Source organism: Triturus cristatus, chromosome 1_2 (genome assembly GCF_964204655.1).
Source record: "Triturus cristatus chromosome 1_2, aTriCri1.1, whole genome shotgun sequence".
In the NCBI taxonomy this organism is placed as follows: Eukaryota; Metazoa; Chordata; class Amphibia; order Caudata; family Salamandridae; genus Triturus; species Triturus cristatus.
This window is the reverse complement of record NC_140580.1, coordinates 666078222-666093412: the sequence shown is the minus strand read 5'-3', so window position 1 is coordinate 666093412 and position 15191 is coordinate 666078222. Positions and strand designations below refer to the sequence as shown.

The window sequence follows — 15191 nt, the reverse complement described above, 5'->3', positions numbered from 1 at the left end:
CAGCAGCTCTTGCTCGGCGTGGTGGCTCTAGTGGTGAGGGTGGTCATTGTCACACTGTCCAATGCCCACTGGTTCACAATTAAAAATTCGTCAACACCCGCCTTTGGTCCCCCTCTCGATGAACGGCTCCAATTATTTATTTTGCAACGAAGCAGAATTAACGGGGAGACTGTTTCATAATCTTGTCCGTACAAAGGCCTTCTTGTAAATTAATGAATGTGCCATTTGGCCGCCGCATGCAAATGCGATTTGGAGACGGCGAGCGCGCGGACTGGGAACCCGAGGTCGGCTTCCAGTTCCCATCATTAAGGCATTCCTGGAGGGATTGCATTTTTTTCAATAAACCTCCACAAATAAGGGGGAAAGTATTTTTGTACACCCCTTTTCTTTTGCATAATAGCCTGCATGCGCCGGCACGTGAGCTGGCCCTTTAAGAGGCCGCCTGCCGGACTCCCGGGAGGATGGAGGGGAAGGCGGAGAGCCCACTGGACGGAGGTTAGGAGGAGGCGCGCACCCGGGACCAGGCGGCAAGGATGGTGACCTCGTACCCGCTCCCCGAGGGCTTCACTGAGATCGAGGTGTTCGGACTGGGCACTGCTCTGCTCATAGAAGGTGGGTATGTGTCTATTATGAGTGCGTGCCTCCTTTTGGGCAGTTCAAGTGGTATGACAGGTGCGTGTCAGGAGCCCACGACGCTGCCCTCCCTGCTCATAGAAGATTACTGCGTTTGTGTTGTACGTGCAGCACGCAGGTACAACACAAACGCAGCATTGCACGTACAACACAAACGCAGCAACCTTCTATGAGCAGCGCGCGCGCCGCCACCTCTGCCCTGCCTCACCTGGGGCATTTTGTTGGTAAGACAAGTAGCATGGCGCATGCCTTGGGTTTTAGTGTGTGCTGTGGGCGCGTTTTAGACACTACTTGCCTTTCGGTGAGCAGTTCAGAGGCAAATTGGGGGCTTGACGGACGGCTTAGAACTTTCCTTCTCATGAAAGGTGGGTATGTGGTGTGTTGTGGGCAAGTGGTACGTGACAAATGTCTTCCCTTGGGCAGTTCAGAGGTAAGGCAGATGCGTGCCAAGGGTCTTGGGTACTGCCCTGCTCACCCAATGTGGCTACAATGGCACCGTGACTGTTGTGAGTACGTGCTGTAATGGACAGTTCAGAGATGAGGCAGATGCCTGCCACGAGTTGTGGGCAGTGCTACGCGTCCTGCTCATAGACTTGGGGTCACGTGGCTGTGTGTGTATTGTGAGTACGTGGAACGCGGCTCGTGCTTCCGCTGGGCAGTTCCGAATAAGGCAGGTGCGTGCCAGGGGTCTTGGGTAGTGCCCTGCTAATAGCAGGTGGCCACATGTTTGTTGTGATGACTCAGTGCTCGACTCATGCCTCCCTAGCCAGTTTACTCATTGGGCAGGTGCGTGCATGGGATCTGCTCATTGACGGTGACTGCATGTGTGGTCGCGACACGCCTTCCTGGACAGTTCCTTCCTGAGGCAAGTGCGTGCCAGGGGTCTTGGCACAGAAGGTGGATATATGTGTGCTGCGAGTACATGTTACGCGCACGACCTGTCTCCCCTGGGGCAGTTTAGACGTAAGGAAGGTGCCAGGGGTCTTGGGCACTGCCATTTCACAGAACGTGTGTGTGTGTTAGAGTGTGTGCTGCGCGGCACCTACCTCCCCTTGGGCGGTTCACAGGCATAGCAGAAGCATGCCAGTGGTCTTGGGCACTGCACAAATATGACAAAAAAAATCATAGCGGTTCAAGAAAAAACCGTCTCTACCAGTTCACCTGTATACTGCTAAACGCCGTTGCGGCACGACAGTGTGTGTCATCGTAACAAGCAACTACTGCACGCGTTTGTTATTCTTTTTGCCTCGCGGTTATAGAGTGCGTTAAGCACCACTTACATCCGTTATTGGAACATTTCAATACAGATGTCCGAATCTGAAGCAGGATTTTACTGACTGTGTCACAACAAGAGAATTGCAGGATGCCCTAAGATCTTTGGAGCGGTTGTTAACCCGCTGAGCTACTTTCAGTGCCTGGTGATCGTCAGTCATTGTTTGATGCTGAATCGACCCTTCCGCTGTGATGCGGTTTCTATAGCGACGGCGGAAAACATGACGTACTGAATGTGGTTTGCTGTGTAATGTGTTCACCGCACGTCTCGCTTTCAAAGGTGGTGAATTTGCCCGGTGGGTGATAGGTAAAGTGATGTACCATGCCTGTGAAATGTCTCCACTGCTGTGTCCCTGTTCTGGCAAGGTGCTAGCGTGATGGGCACCCCGGCCCTTTATCTGGCTGTAGTGTATCACAAGCGCGTGATCTTGCTCGCGATGCTTCTTCCTCGCGGGCGTGATCACGCGCTGTGCTTTCTTTTAAACATGTGGTGCTCTTGAGGGTCACGGCTAGGTTCCTTCTCCATAGATTCCACGGCCGCGCGTTAGGTGCGGTTGTGGATTTCATGGAGTCGCATCATGCCCGGAGGGGCTCCTGCTTTTATTGAAATAAACTACTCAAAACTACTTACCAAGTCTGCAGATTTCACATTTTACATTTGGCGAAGAGCGGGAGCAGGAGCTCCCCACAACCATTTATAAATACGAACCCGACGTATTGGTCGGTCGTTGTCTTAAAGGTCTAAGTAAGTTCCGAGGTCCTTTCCAAGTTAAGGAGATTCACAAGTGGCATGTTGGGTTGGCCAATGGGGAGAAGTGGAATCTACGCAGGGTGGCTAAGTACTGCTCACGAGACAAACCACCCGGGCCGATTGTTCAGGTTATATGTTGGCGCATGATCGCCAGTTGTTGAACAGTTCTCGGGCTTGTGCAGAGATACGAGCAACTGGTCCTTCTAGTGATGACTTGGGTGTTCGTCAGAGTCTCAGTGATGGTAGTCAAGATCGACAGCATTCTCAGGTTGCACAACGGTGTCACAGATCCTTACGGGTCAGGGGGGGCTTCCTCTGTAATTTGCCTGCATCATCAACAGGCACTGGCAATGCCAAACAGCATTGCGTTGGCTCCAACCTTTTGGCTTTGTCAGTGGTTGCTTTGTTTTGTCATGGTTTCTGTAAATTTCTTTTGATACGAAAGCTACTGATTCCTACAACAATATAAAACATATTGGATAAAAAGCACAACGTGATTTGCTTTAGAAAAGCATACATTATCATAGTAGTTCCTGGCATTGAAGGGAGCTACTTTGAGTGCAGACATGTCCCTTAAGAAAGAGCAGAAGGGAAGTTAGCCAATAACTGAAGTGGGCTGACCTCTCCTGCCCCATGCTGCTGCTGTAATGGGTGAAAGAACATGTGAGTGGCCCAACAATAGACTAACACGGGCAGAAAACTGGCTGAAAGCCCATAAAGTATCTGATATCTAATTTTAGTAACATCAATAGGTCTTGACTAGCGCCAGACCTAAAAACAAGATGCTTCTCACGAGGATGTGAGACCAGGTATGTTCAATGAGCGATATAAATTGATTGGAATGCATAGGCTTAGTCACACAGTTAACTCTTTGCCGCCTCACGGTAAAATTCAACGATGCTGTCCTACTGTCCGGAGGGTGGTGGACACCGAAATTGAGTTAACGGAAAGGCGGCTTTCACTTACCCCTGATCTATTTATTCCCCCATCCGATTTGATCATGCTGCCAAATACGCACCAAACTCAGCCAGACGTTCACCCCCTACCATCGCCTGTGGTTGTTCCTTACAAGAAAGAAGTGCGCAAGAGTAAAAATACTACGAGTATCCCCAAGAACAGAAAGTGCAAACAAACATCTGAGGTCGGTCCTAAAAATAAGAAATTTTGCGAGGGCACTACATCTAGCCAAGAGGGGGGTGAAGAGCAAGAGCATACTTTGGGGAGACCGCCACAAGCTAGCCCAGATAAGACCTATCCATTGTGGGCCCTGAATCTAATGTCAGATTTGCAGAATAACGTGAGGCCACTATCATAGAAGAACTGGCCCCCCTTATCAGCCGTTTAGATAAACTGGAGAAAGCATTGGCAGCAGGGGAGGCCAGATCAACTGACACACAAAATCACTACACCAGCAAGTCTATAAAAGGGATTGATATAGGCTGTCAGGTGGATAGTGTGGTTCCAATTCCTCCGTCTGGGTTGGACATGCATACACACAAGGGACCCTCGGCTAGCTGTGAGACAGGGAACCAGAGTGTTCATAGGCACCAGAGAGATAGGAGTGCTAGCCCGAGTCCAGAGCAAAAAACAGGTCATCCCCTCCCAGGCATCGAGCCACACACAGCCCCCAAGACCAAGCTACCAAAAGACAAGAGAATAGAAAACCAGTACAAGAATACAGTATGGGGAGGAATGCCTGCCCAAGCTCAAACTTGCCACATATAAATCTTCCTCCTGCTTGCTCCCCGTACATAGCCATTCTAACAGGTGTCCCACCCATCGAATCCAATACAAAGGAAAGCCAACTCGAGTTGAGAAACAAATGCCTGTTCTGGCTCGCAAGATATAAGCACTTTGACTATGCCAGAGCAGGGGAGATTATAATGGTTCGCAGAGTGGGGTGGGTATGAAATCGTAGAAAAAGCGATCTGGCTGAGTGTGTAGTTATCAATTTCAAAACCCCCCACACTTCCACCAACCTACTTAAATCCAACCTTGACTCCCACAACGCTCCAACAGGCATGAGCCTGCGCCCCTTGGACTTTTTCTATTTGCAACAGCAAACATACCCAAGAAGCCGTGTACCCCCTTTAATGTCAGTAATTGACCTAGGGCCCCCACAGGAGGGCAGCTGGGTCGCCCACAATAGGCTTCCCCTATTTAATATCCCGGTGAATAACAGATACGCCACTCTGGAGGAGGTAGATTGACTTGGGGAGGGACCATCTAAGGGTGGGGACCCACAAACGGTAGGAGACGACCCCACGGGCATAGTGGGCTGTGGCCCAAAACAAACTACTGGGGGTAATGGTTCAACCACCACTCAATGGACTGCCCAGGAAGGAGGGAGATCTAAATCAAGTGGGGTCCCTGACACTATATCCCCCGCCTTATGGGGTGACATTAGCAGAGAAAGTGAACTGAGGAGGGATCCAGTTAGGTGTTGTGTAGTCCAACCAGGTACCTCGCCACCACAGAGTGCTTGTGCATATGAGGCTGAGAGTGGGGAAAGTGGGCACGACAAAAGGATCAGGATACTCTCATGGAACCTGACAGGTCTTAAAAACAAACTGCCCTGCCCCGAATGGGGTGATTTTGCTGATAAACATGACATCTGTATCTTCCAGGAGACTTGGGCGAGGGAGAACTTTCAGCGGGTGGGTTTTGCCACATTCAATAAGCTAGCAACAATGGGGGGGAGGGGGAGACCTGCTGGAGTTTTATCCATCTGGGTGGGCACTCACCTTGGCTGTGAAGCAGAGCAGATGATAACACCCACAAATGACATCCAGTGTGTCCTGCTCTCCTTTCCCACAAAGATGAAAATCACCTTAATTAACGTGTATTCTTGTCCGGTTAAAACAACAGCCAAGAATCTGCCACCATTGCCCAATTACGTCATTTCATCCCAACCTTAGATCCAGGGATATGGCTGATCGTAGGGGGTGATTTTAATTGCCATTTCAAACCCCTCACTGACCCTTCTCACTCTGTCCCTACGGAAGAAGACCTGTACTGGTCTGTACCTGACCCCCTGATTACTCCCATTAAAGTATGGTCGCCACTGGCCATACAGTTTAACTCACTCACTCTAGCTCTTTCGTTAAGGGCATGTAGTGGCCAGATTAAATCCGATCAGCCAGGGCAGCCTACATTTAACAGAGTAGGTCAAGCCTCCATAATTGACTACATCATGGTGGAAACAAGATTTTGGGATAAGGTCCTTGACTTTTTTATCATACAGAGGCAGGACAGTGACCATTATGCCCTGATTATGATTTTAAAACCATGAGACCTTGGCATTTCTAAATCGCCTTCTGTCCCTTTAAATGTGACCAGTGCAATAACACTAACAAACAATAGAAGAAATGCCAGCTGGGGCCACTTACAACAATCTCCCTCCAAGCTGGATAAAGTTTACCAGCTAGCAATTCCATTCATAACCAAAATGGGGGAGGCAGTAAAGGTGGAGAGTCCCACCTTGGATCCAGATAAGCCAGGGAAAATACACGCAGAGCTTACCTCAATACTGGCAGATGTATTTTTCCCGGTTGTGCGTACTAGGGAAAATAGCCGAAACAAATGCGCCTGGTTTAACGACAAGTGTCGCAAGGCCAAGTGAGACCTTCTGGACGCAGTGAAGGCGAAGGACAGGCCACAAATTAAACTTTCTAGGGCCAGGTACAAATGGACCACCCAGCAGGAAAAATAAACTGGGAACTAGAGAGGTGGGAATCTCTCAGGTTTGCCCTGAATGACAAAGATTTGAAAACCTTTTGGGCAATAGTGAGCTCGGGCGACAGGGAAGGGAGATCGGCCATTGAGCCTAATATAGCGCCTGAAGCATGGGAGACTCACTTTGGCGCATTGTACTCCTTCAGGGATGGTGGGCCTGGCAATACCCCTAGTTCCAGTAAGGCACTGGAGTTCCATAAGGAGGGGGACATGAAGATTACTATGATCGAAGTGGGAAAGGCTATTAACATACTTTGCCGTTATAAAGCGTCAGGTCTAGACAAATTACCGGGGGACCTCTTCCGTGAAGAACCCAAAATATGGGTCCCATATTTGTGTGCCCTATTTAATGCCGTCCTGAAGGGCATGGATCTCCCCGATACCTGGCGCGGGGCTGAGCTAGTTCCCATATTCAAAAAAGGTTGTCCCCTCGCACGCTTCAACTACAGGGCGATCAGCCTAATTGACATCACCCAAAAACTCTTCGGCCGGGTGCTTCTGGACTGCCTTCAGGGCTGGTTGGAAGAAGAACAAATTTTAAGTTCCTACCAGGCCGGGTTCAGAGCAAATATGTCAACCGTAGACCAGATATTCAGACTACAACTACTCTTCTGGAAAACGGTGACTATAGAGGGTGGCAGCCTCTATCTAATATTTATTGATCTGACGTCGGCCTTCGACCTTGTACCTCAGGAGAAACTGTGGAAGGTGCTGCGTGAACTTGAGATCCCTCCTTATCTTCTAAATGCTATACAGAGGCTCCACATGGAAAATATTGCACAAGTGCGATGCGGAAAATATGGGGAACTCACCTCCCATTTTCCTGTACAAAAGGGGGTACGATAGGCATGTGTTTTAGCTCCTACTTTATTTTGTCTTTTTATCAATGGTCTTATTGACCATCTTAAAAAAATCAAGGACAATGATGCCCCCAAGCTAGCCTTCGGGAAGGTCCCTGCACTGATTTTTGATGACGATACCCTGTTACTTTTGAAAACACCAATGGGTATCCAGCGCACTCTTGATGGCTTCGCCAATTTTTGTAAGGTACGAGGCTGGAGATCAACCTAACAAAAACTAAATATATGGTCTTCAACACCCCCAACATGACTTGTCCAAACCCTTCTTTACACGGCATTACTCTGGAAAGAGTGAAGATATTTTATTATCTGGGAGTTACCCTGTCAGAGCATTTTGAATGGGGGCCACAGTGGGAGAAAGCAAGACTCAGGTTAATCCAGACAGTGGGCGGAATAATGAAACTGTATGGAACCTCAGCTTTTCAAACAGCCACCCTTGTGGTGAAAATCTATAAAGCACATGCAAGTGGTGCCACATTATACGGGGTGGAGTTGTGGGGGCATTGTCCTACTACCAACTTGATGACGGTGGAGAACAACTTCATGCGACAGCTTATAGGCCTATCCCGTAGTACCCCCCTTACTCCCCTTCGCATGGACCTGGGTATTAGGCCCCTTGATGAAGAGATTGCCCTGAGACCTCTAACCTTTTGGCAGAGATTATGGGTGACTCCAGAGTTGTCTGTATACAGGGCTGAGTTATATGACCTTTTAGCCATATGTTCCATCAAGAAAATTCCATGGCTTTGCCACATAAGAGACCTTGCCTCTAAGTTAGGCAAGTCGGACCTCTGGAGAACTCCTGAGACTTCATGCGCCATGATTTAAAGTTTGGAACTATTCAAATGCTATAGACTAGCCAAAATATTGTCCATTCAAGAAAGTACCTCATGTGGTCGTTTGACAGCAGAATTCCTGCCAGTAAAAGATGCATACAGCAAGGAAAACTTCCTGGATTTCATTCAACCCCCACTGGCCAGGAAACTGTATGTGCAATTCAGACTAGGGACTCTTCCACTACTAGCGTTCACTACAAATGGGTGAAAGACCAAAGGGTTGAATGCCCTGGATGTAACTACAAAGAGGAGTCCGATCTACATGTTCTGCTCCTCTGTCCTGCCTATCGACTGCCACGCAAGCGTTGGTTATTCCAGCTATGTGAGAGTTTGGGCTTTGTGCGCTGCTTTGAGGCCTACAGAGTTTTAAAGTATGACACCCATCCACCAATTGTCTTTGCCGTATCACGGTTCTTAAATTGTATGTTGCACATACGGCGGGCCTGTCTAAAGTGGATCCCATGGGGAAGAACAAATGTCCTGAATATGCACAGGTCGAGTAACTGTTTACTCATGCTCGGGGATTTGTATCTTTGTCCTATATTTTTAGCTTTTGTAAAAAAAATTATATCACAGCTCATCTTTGGATGGTTGCTTTTATTCCGTTTTTACGGGTTGAAGCTAATTTTATACATAATTTTACATCCCTGCTGTATCTCTTATGCACTGTGTGTTTTTCTTTTTTCGTGTTCTCTTGTGGGATAAACTCTGTAGAAGAAGATGATTGGGAGTTATCCACATTTTTTAACTATAAGTGTACATTATCTGTTTTATTGTTCTTGCATTTTTATGGCCCTAGTGGCCGAAATAAAGTTAATAAACGGAATATCTTTTAGTAGAGCATGTAGGTACAACAGCAGTGTTTAAATGCTTTATGAAACACCTTGTTACGAGGAAGAAAACGGGCTAGATTTCATGGGAGCCAACTTCACTATTTTATTAGTAGGACCAGGGCTTTAAGTGGACCGGCTCCTGCCGGTGCTCAGCACCAGCAGTTCTTAAAAGCAGCTGCTGAGAAGAGTCCCTATCGAGCTCTCCATTTTAGCCCTCACCCTCAAGATGAAAAAAAAATGTTAACTCAGCAGCAGTACCACTCTTCACTGCCTTTGATGTAACTTCAAAGAGACTGGGTTTAGTTCTTTCACAGTCTCATCATTTCAGCACTGAAACATTTTCAATATTCTATACAACAATGCCATAGTTGTTGCTTTTTTTCTTGTGCGACTAACAACCATTGACAAAGCCAATAGTTCTGGCTTGCTGTAGGTATAATGTTACTTGTTGCATTATATATCTGAATACAATGACAGAACAAGCATTTGCAATGCAATAGGTCTCGCATTTGTTGGAGTTGGAGCTATTGACATTGTAAATGGCAATGTTATGTTTTGTAAGTGGAGTGATAATTTAAAGAAAAAAGTGCACACTATACCATACTATAAGCTTATATAGAAACTGTACAGTAAAGCTACGGCTATGTTAACGTACAGGGTGTAAATGGATGAATAAAAATACGAAAAAGGATGTTAAAATGTTGGAGGAAATGTATCGATGGTGAGCATGCAGCACCCCCACCTCCGGCTTCTTGGGGGCCAGGGTGGGCCCAGCACCCCCACCTCCAGCGCTTTGGGTTGCAGGGTAGGCGCAGCACTCCCACCTGCAGCACCTTGGGGGCCAGGGTAGGCGCTGCAGAGCAGTGATGGACGGGTTGGGGCGTGCTGGGGGAGGGCCGGTGTCCCTGGGGAGGGAGAGGCTGGGGTGGGGAGCAATAACGGGGAGGCTGGGTGAGGATGTGGGGTGGGCTGGGGATAGGCCAGGGAAGGGCCCGTGTCCCTGGGGATGGGCCAGGGGATGGCCGTTGTCCCTGGTGATGGGCCTGGGGAGGGCTGCTGTCCCTGGGGAGGGAGAGGTTGCAGGAGGAGGAGGGGGAGGGGATGATGGAGGAGGCTGGCTGAGGATGTGGGAGGAGAGCGCATTCCTCGCCGGGACCGGGAAAGAGCCGGGGCCTGCCGAGACACACACAACGCAGCAGGCTGGCACACACACACACCACATCTTGCACACAAGCGGACTCATGCTTACACACACACTGTCACTCACACACAACTTTCATACACGCACTTAACAGGCTCTGACCCAATGATGCGCACCTTGCACTACGCGATGATGACACCTGTCTTGGTAATGACGGCTCTGACGTCTGTGTCCATAAACATCAGCATCTACCGTTGGGGGTCTGAATTTCCCAGGCACCGCTGCGCCACCTACAATGTCCGTCATACACAGTGGACATGCACAGAGAGGAGATATGTTGTGGTTCACACAAGGATGCTGTGCTTTGAACAGGCCCTTCACCCCAAAGTCGGCGCAAGCATAACCACTGACAGTGTAAGTTTTCACGCTCTCCAATTAGCATCGAGTGTGCTGGTGCTCTGGATGACACAGACCAGACACCACAACACTGCTGGAACTTACACCTGCCTGGCACTGCTCCTGCACGTGCCCTCACATGAAGATCTAGGCCTCTGAATGAGTTTCGTAGTAGTCATACATGGAAGAACAGTGCTGACACCGTTGGCACCATGCCTTCAGCTAGTGGCCACATGCTATGTTCCGTTCCGTAATGCCCAGTGATTTCCTGCCCTCTGCGGTACATGCCACACACCTGTCGCTGCTGAGACTAACGTTGGCTCTGTGCCTTCTGAAGAGACAAGTGTTATCTCCCTCCTAATAGCGCCATTGTTGTGTGTGTGTGCCCCGTCTGATGCCATCACAGGGGAGAACTCGAGAAAACAAATAACACCAAAAAAGACCGAACAGCGGCGCAGAGACTGGCAGGTTTGTTGAATACAACACTGCAAAGTATGAGACCCAGGAGATGCACATTGCAGTAGGTAAACGAGGGGGAATGCCTGCCCTCAGCTACTCGACAGCGGCTTCACTTTTTTGTCCCGGACTAGCCTCCGGGTAGGAAAAGAAATTCGTAAGGAACAAATGTGTGCATTTTGCACAAAACCCAGCGCCAGGGGTCGGGCATCTACGTACTTACAGTGCTCCGGAGGTCCCCGAATCACCGCAGTTATCTTGGCTGCCCTGGGAGCCGACTGCATTCCTCACTGCTCCGCTGGGCACCAGCAACCCTGCCCGTCGCCGCCGCTCCGCCGTACCACATTTTCCATTAGCTGCAGCCGCAGTCAATCCCACTAACTATGGGCTAAAATAACAAGGAGTTATGTGTGTAGAGGGGACATGGAGGGGCGGATGAAGGAGCTGGTCGGGTGCAAGGAAGAGAGGCAAATGCAAAAATAAATAAGTAAACGGAGCGCGGTGTCCCTAAAGCGGGCGCCGCGCTCCGAAATAAAGTTAAAATAAACTAATAAACCGAGCAAAATGCTACTTTACTGCCATCAGGGAAAGTGAACGCGTCCAGACCTTGTCAGACGTTTCCCTCTCTGCACTCTCGCGCGCTGTCAAATTATGCGTATAATGTAGTAGAAAGATGGAAAACTGTGGAAACGCGAAGAATAAAGGAAGTGAAACACCCGGGTAAAGCAAAACGCGCCATGCACGTGTATACAGGCCGTGGCTCCTAAAAGGCCATACAGTTTGAGGGTATGGGGGATAAAGAAAACAAGATAAGAATAGCCTTGTTTACAATGGCGCTCTCGGAAGCGCGCGCGCTTGGCGGGGGCGGGGAGCAGACCCTTTGAAGTGCTCCCAAAAGCGGAGTGCATGGCGGCACGATGCGCGTGATTGTGCACGTGCTAGCCATGCAATCCGCTTTTTGGGAGCACTTTGTAAAGCCCACAATAGTCTCGCTTTGCGATCGCTTACGCGATAGCAAGGCGAGACCTAAACAGCTAAATGGCTGTCGGGCAGCACACTGTTCTAAGCACAGATTTTCAAGCCACGCCCTTTTTTACACCAGCTACGCCCCTTTGAGAAACCCACAGTTTTTTCATCCCACTTAAAGCCTTGAGTAGGACCCAACACCAGGTCATATGCTAAGGTCCATTGAGCCATCCAACAAGCCCGCTCCTCCTGTTTCCCATGTTTCACTGACATTGTATCCAACAATCCAGAACCATAGATACACCTTTCATTTATTAGCTTCGTTTAGAGCCAACCATCCAGTGCTGGACACCCAAGAGCCTTACTTTAAACACAGAAAGCAGGGAACGCGCCCTAAAAATTTTGCTAAAACTATAATTAGCAGAGGGAATAATGTCACTTCAACATGAGCAGGGCTGCCAGAACCTTATCATGCCCTCCTTTGCAATCTACTTCTTAGGTACAACCATAACAATGCATATTTTGTTAGTAAATATATTATTAACAGCATGTATTTTCATATATAAGTCACATATTTATGCCCATTTTGCTGTCACTGCACAAACATCAGCGTTTGAATCAACTTAACAACCTACTTGGAAAAATATTGCAGACAAACTAAAGAATGTGAATGTGACTTTTATAAAGTATATCATTCTGTTTGCCTTTTGATATGGAACTAGTCAAGTTATTAAGACCTATTGAAAATCACATACATTGTGTCCACATATGAAGGGGTCGTTGAGCTTGGGAATGACTCGAAATTACCTTTTAAAACTTGTACGTTACATTTAAACAAGGTGTCTGTTAAATTGCATACTTTCCAATTTTTATTTACACAAAGGTTCGGAAAAGTAGGCAAACTTATGCAAAATTACACAAACCTGGTATTTAGTGCTATTTTGTAGAGTGAAATGCTTCCTTGTGTCCAATGTGGACCCATTTTGTGCTAAAAACACAATGGGGCAAATGCACGACCATTTTTAATGGTCGCAAATTGAGTTGTTGCCCGTTTGCGAACGCCAAAATGACTTTTGCCATGTGCCAACTCTATTTTAGGAGTCAGTAACGTATTACAGACTCCCTAAATAGGGTTTGTGAGTTGCTATTAGTAAGGGGCGTGCCAAGGGCGTCTTTTCCTAATAGCGAGTCACAGCGGGTTGTACGATTGTTTCGCGACTGGAATGTGGTCGCAAAACAATTGCAATTTACCGTCTTCTTCAAGTAAGTGGTAAGCCAGTTGCAAACGGGAAGGGGTCCCCAGGGGGCCCCTTTTCCTTTGTGAATGGTAGTGAAAACATTATTTAAGTGACCACTGCCTACTGTTAAAAAATGAAAATGTAACTTTTAATTTTTCTTTTTTAAATGCATCACATTTTAGTTTAAGGAAAACAGGCTACATTAAAAAGATGCGTTATTTAAAAAGCAATCAAAGACATGGTGGTCTACTGACCCCAGCAGTCCACCATCCCTGTGATTACAGGCCATTCCCAATAGGTCGCAAATTACAACCTACCTCATGAATATTAATGAGGTTGGTCATTTAGGACCCCATTGGGAATCGCTAAATGTGTCTGAGACATATTAGTACATTTCATTTTGTGTCTCGCAAACTGTGAGTTGCTAAAAATTGCAATTTGTGAGTGTTAGACATGGGGTTTCTGGTTGGCTGGGATATGCACCTAAGCCAGGCACAACCCACCACTCTAGTCAGGGCAAGGGAGTTACACGCTGAAGATAACCCCTGCTCACCCCCTTTGTAGCTTGGCAGAGTAGTCAATGTGTAAAGCATTTGATCAACACACACACAGCAGTGACACACTAGGCACACCACAAAAGAGACTGCACACAAGGGTATATCAAAAATATCCCCTGTATTGTACATAAAAATACATTAGACCACCATTACATAAACCACTGCACCACCGGGAACTTGTCATGACATCACGTAGGTCATAAGTCACTTTGCAGTATGTAAAACACATTAGACCACCATTACATAAACCACTGTGCCACCGGGCGCTTGTCATAGAGGTGCACATAAGGTCATAAATGTTATTTCATTTCATGTTATGCAACACTTATAGCGCACACGGATACTCAGGAGTGTCCCGGCGCGGAAGCCAATTTGATGGGGACAGAGGGGAGCGATAATCAAGGCTGTATGTTAATTGAAAAGCAAGGTTTTTAACTGCTTTTTCAACAGCCTAAGGTCTTGGGTGTTTCATAATTTGTAGGGGAGGGCGTTCCAAGCTGTGGCCACCCTGAAAGAAAGGGAGCTACCGCCTGTTCTGGGAAAGGCGAAAGCGTGGAATAACTGTGAGGCATTGAGCTGTTGATCGCAGATGTCTTTGGGGCACATAGAAGTCAAAGCGTTTCCCCACCGGGAGCCAATGTAAATCCTGGAGATGTTGCTTTGTACTCGATCTGCCGGAAATGCCCAGCAGCATTCTCGCTGCCGTATTTTGAATGGTCTATAGCTTTTTCAGCTGATAACCGGGAAGGCCAATATATAATGCGTTGGCATAGTCGATGCGCGACAGGATGAGGGCACAAGTCACCATTTCCTTCGCTGGTCATGGCAGCAGTGGCAGGAATTTTCTAAGTAATATCAGTGTGCCGAAGCACACTCCAGCCAATTATTTTTATCTGCTGTGAGAATCTGAGCTCCACGCTGAACCAGACCCCCAAATTCTTCACTGGGCTCCCCGTTGAGTTAGGTTTGGGGTAGTCTTCCGGCCAAAGATCTTCCCTGCAATTCAGATGGAAAGACCCATATAGGAGGACCACAGATTTGTCCTCGTTGCATTTGAGCTGCGACCCAGCGAGCCTTTTAAAAACTGCAGAAAGACAGTTTTTGGCTAAGTCAGGGGACAGATCTTTTCCTTTCCACGTAAAGAGGAGCTGGGTATCATCCGCATAAGCAATGATCTTTGCTCCCAGCTCCTCTGCCAAATAGATCAAAGGTGTGATGTAGACGTTGAAAAGAAGGGGGCTCAAAGTTGATCCTTTTGGGACTCCTGTAGTCACCTTTCTTGGTGGCGCGGAAAATCACTTGGTAGTAGATAAAAACACATTTATACCCTAATTACATAAATCACTTGTGCCACCTATGAAATGAATACATTAGCCCACACTGACATAAGTCAATAATTTTCAGGCGAGCTAGGCAATTGTCATATCCCATGCAGTGCACTAAAGCCTCTCTAGCAACCGGCACAGATTAGCAAACATCGTCGGAAAACATGTACTCATGGAGTGCACATGGTATGA

General features: G+C 47.7%; 1 protein-coding gene across 1 annotated transcript in view; it reads left to right on the top strand.

The window, feature by feature from the left end:
* The first annotated feature begins 448 nt into the window (after positions 1-448).
* RGR (retinal G protein coupled receptor) overlaps positions 449-15191 on the top strand; it is a 146109-nt gene continuing 131366 nt past the window's right edge. Inside the window, exon 1 of the mRNA XM_085615103.1 lies at positions 449-612. Coding sequence (XP_085471229.1) covers positions 534-612 — 79 coding nt within the window. The 5' untranslated portion in view covers positions 449-533. The remainder of the gene's footprint in view (positions 613-15191) is intronic.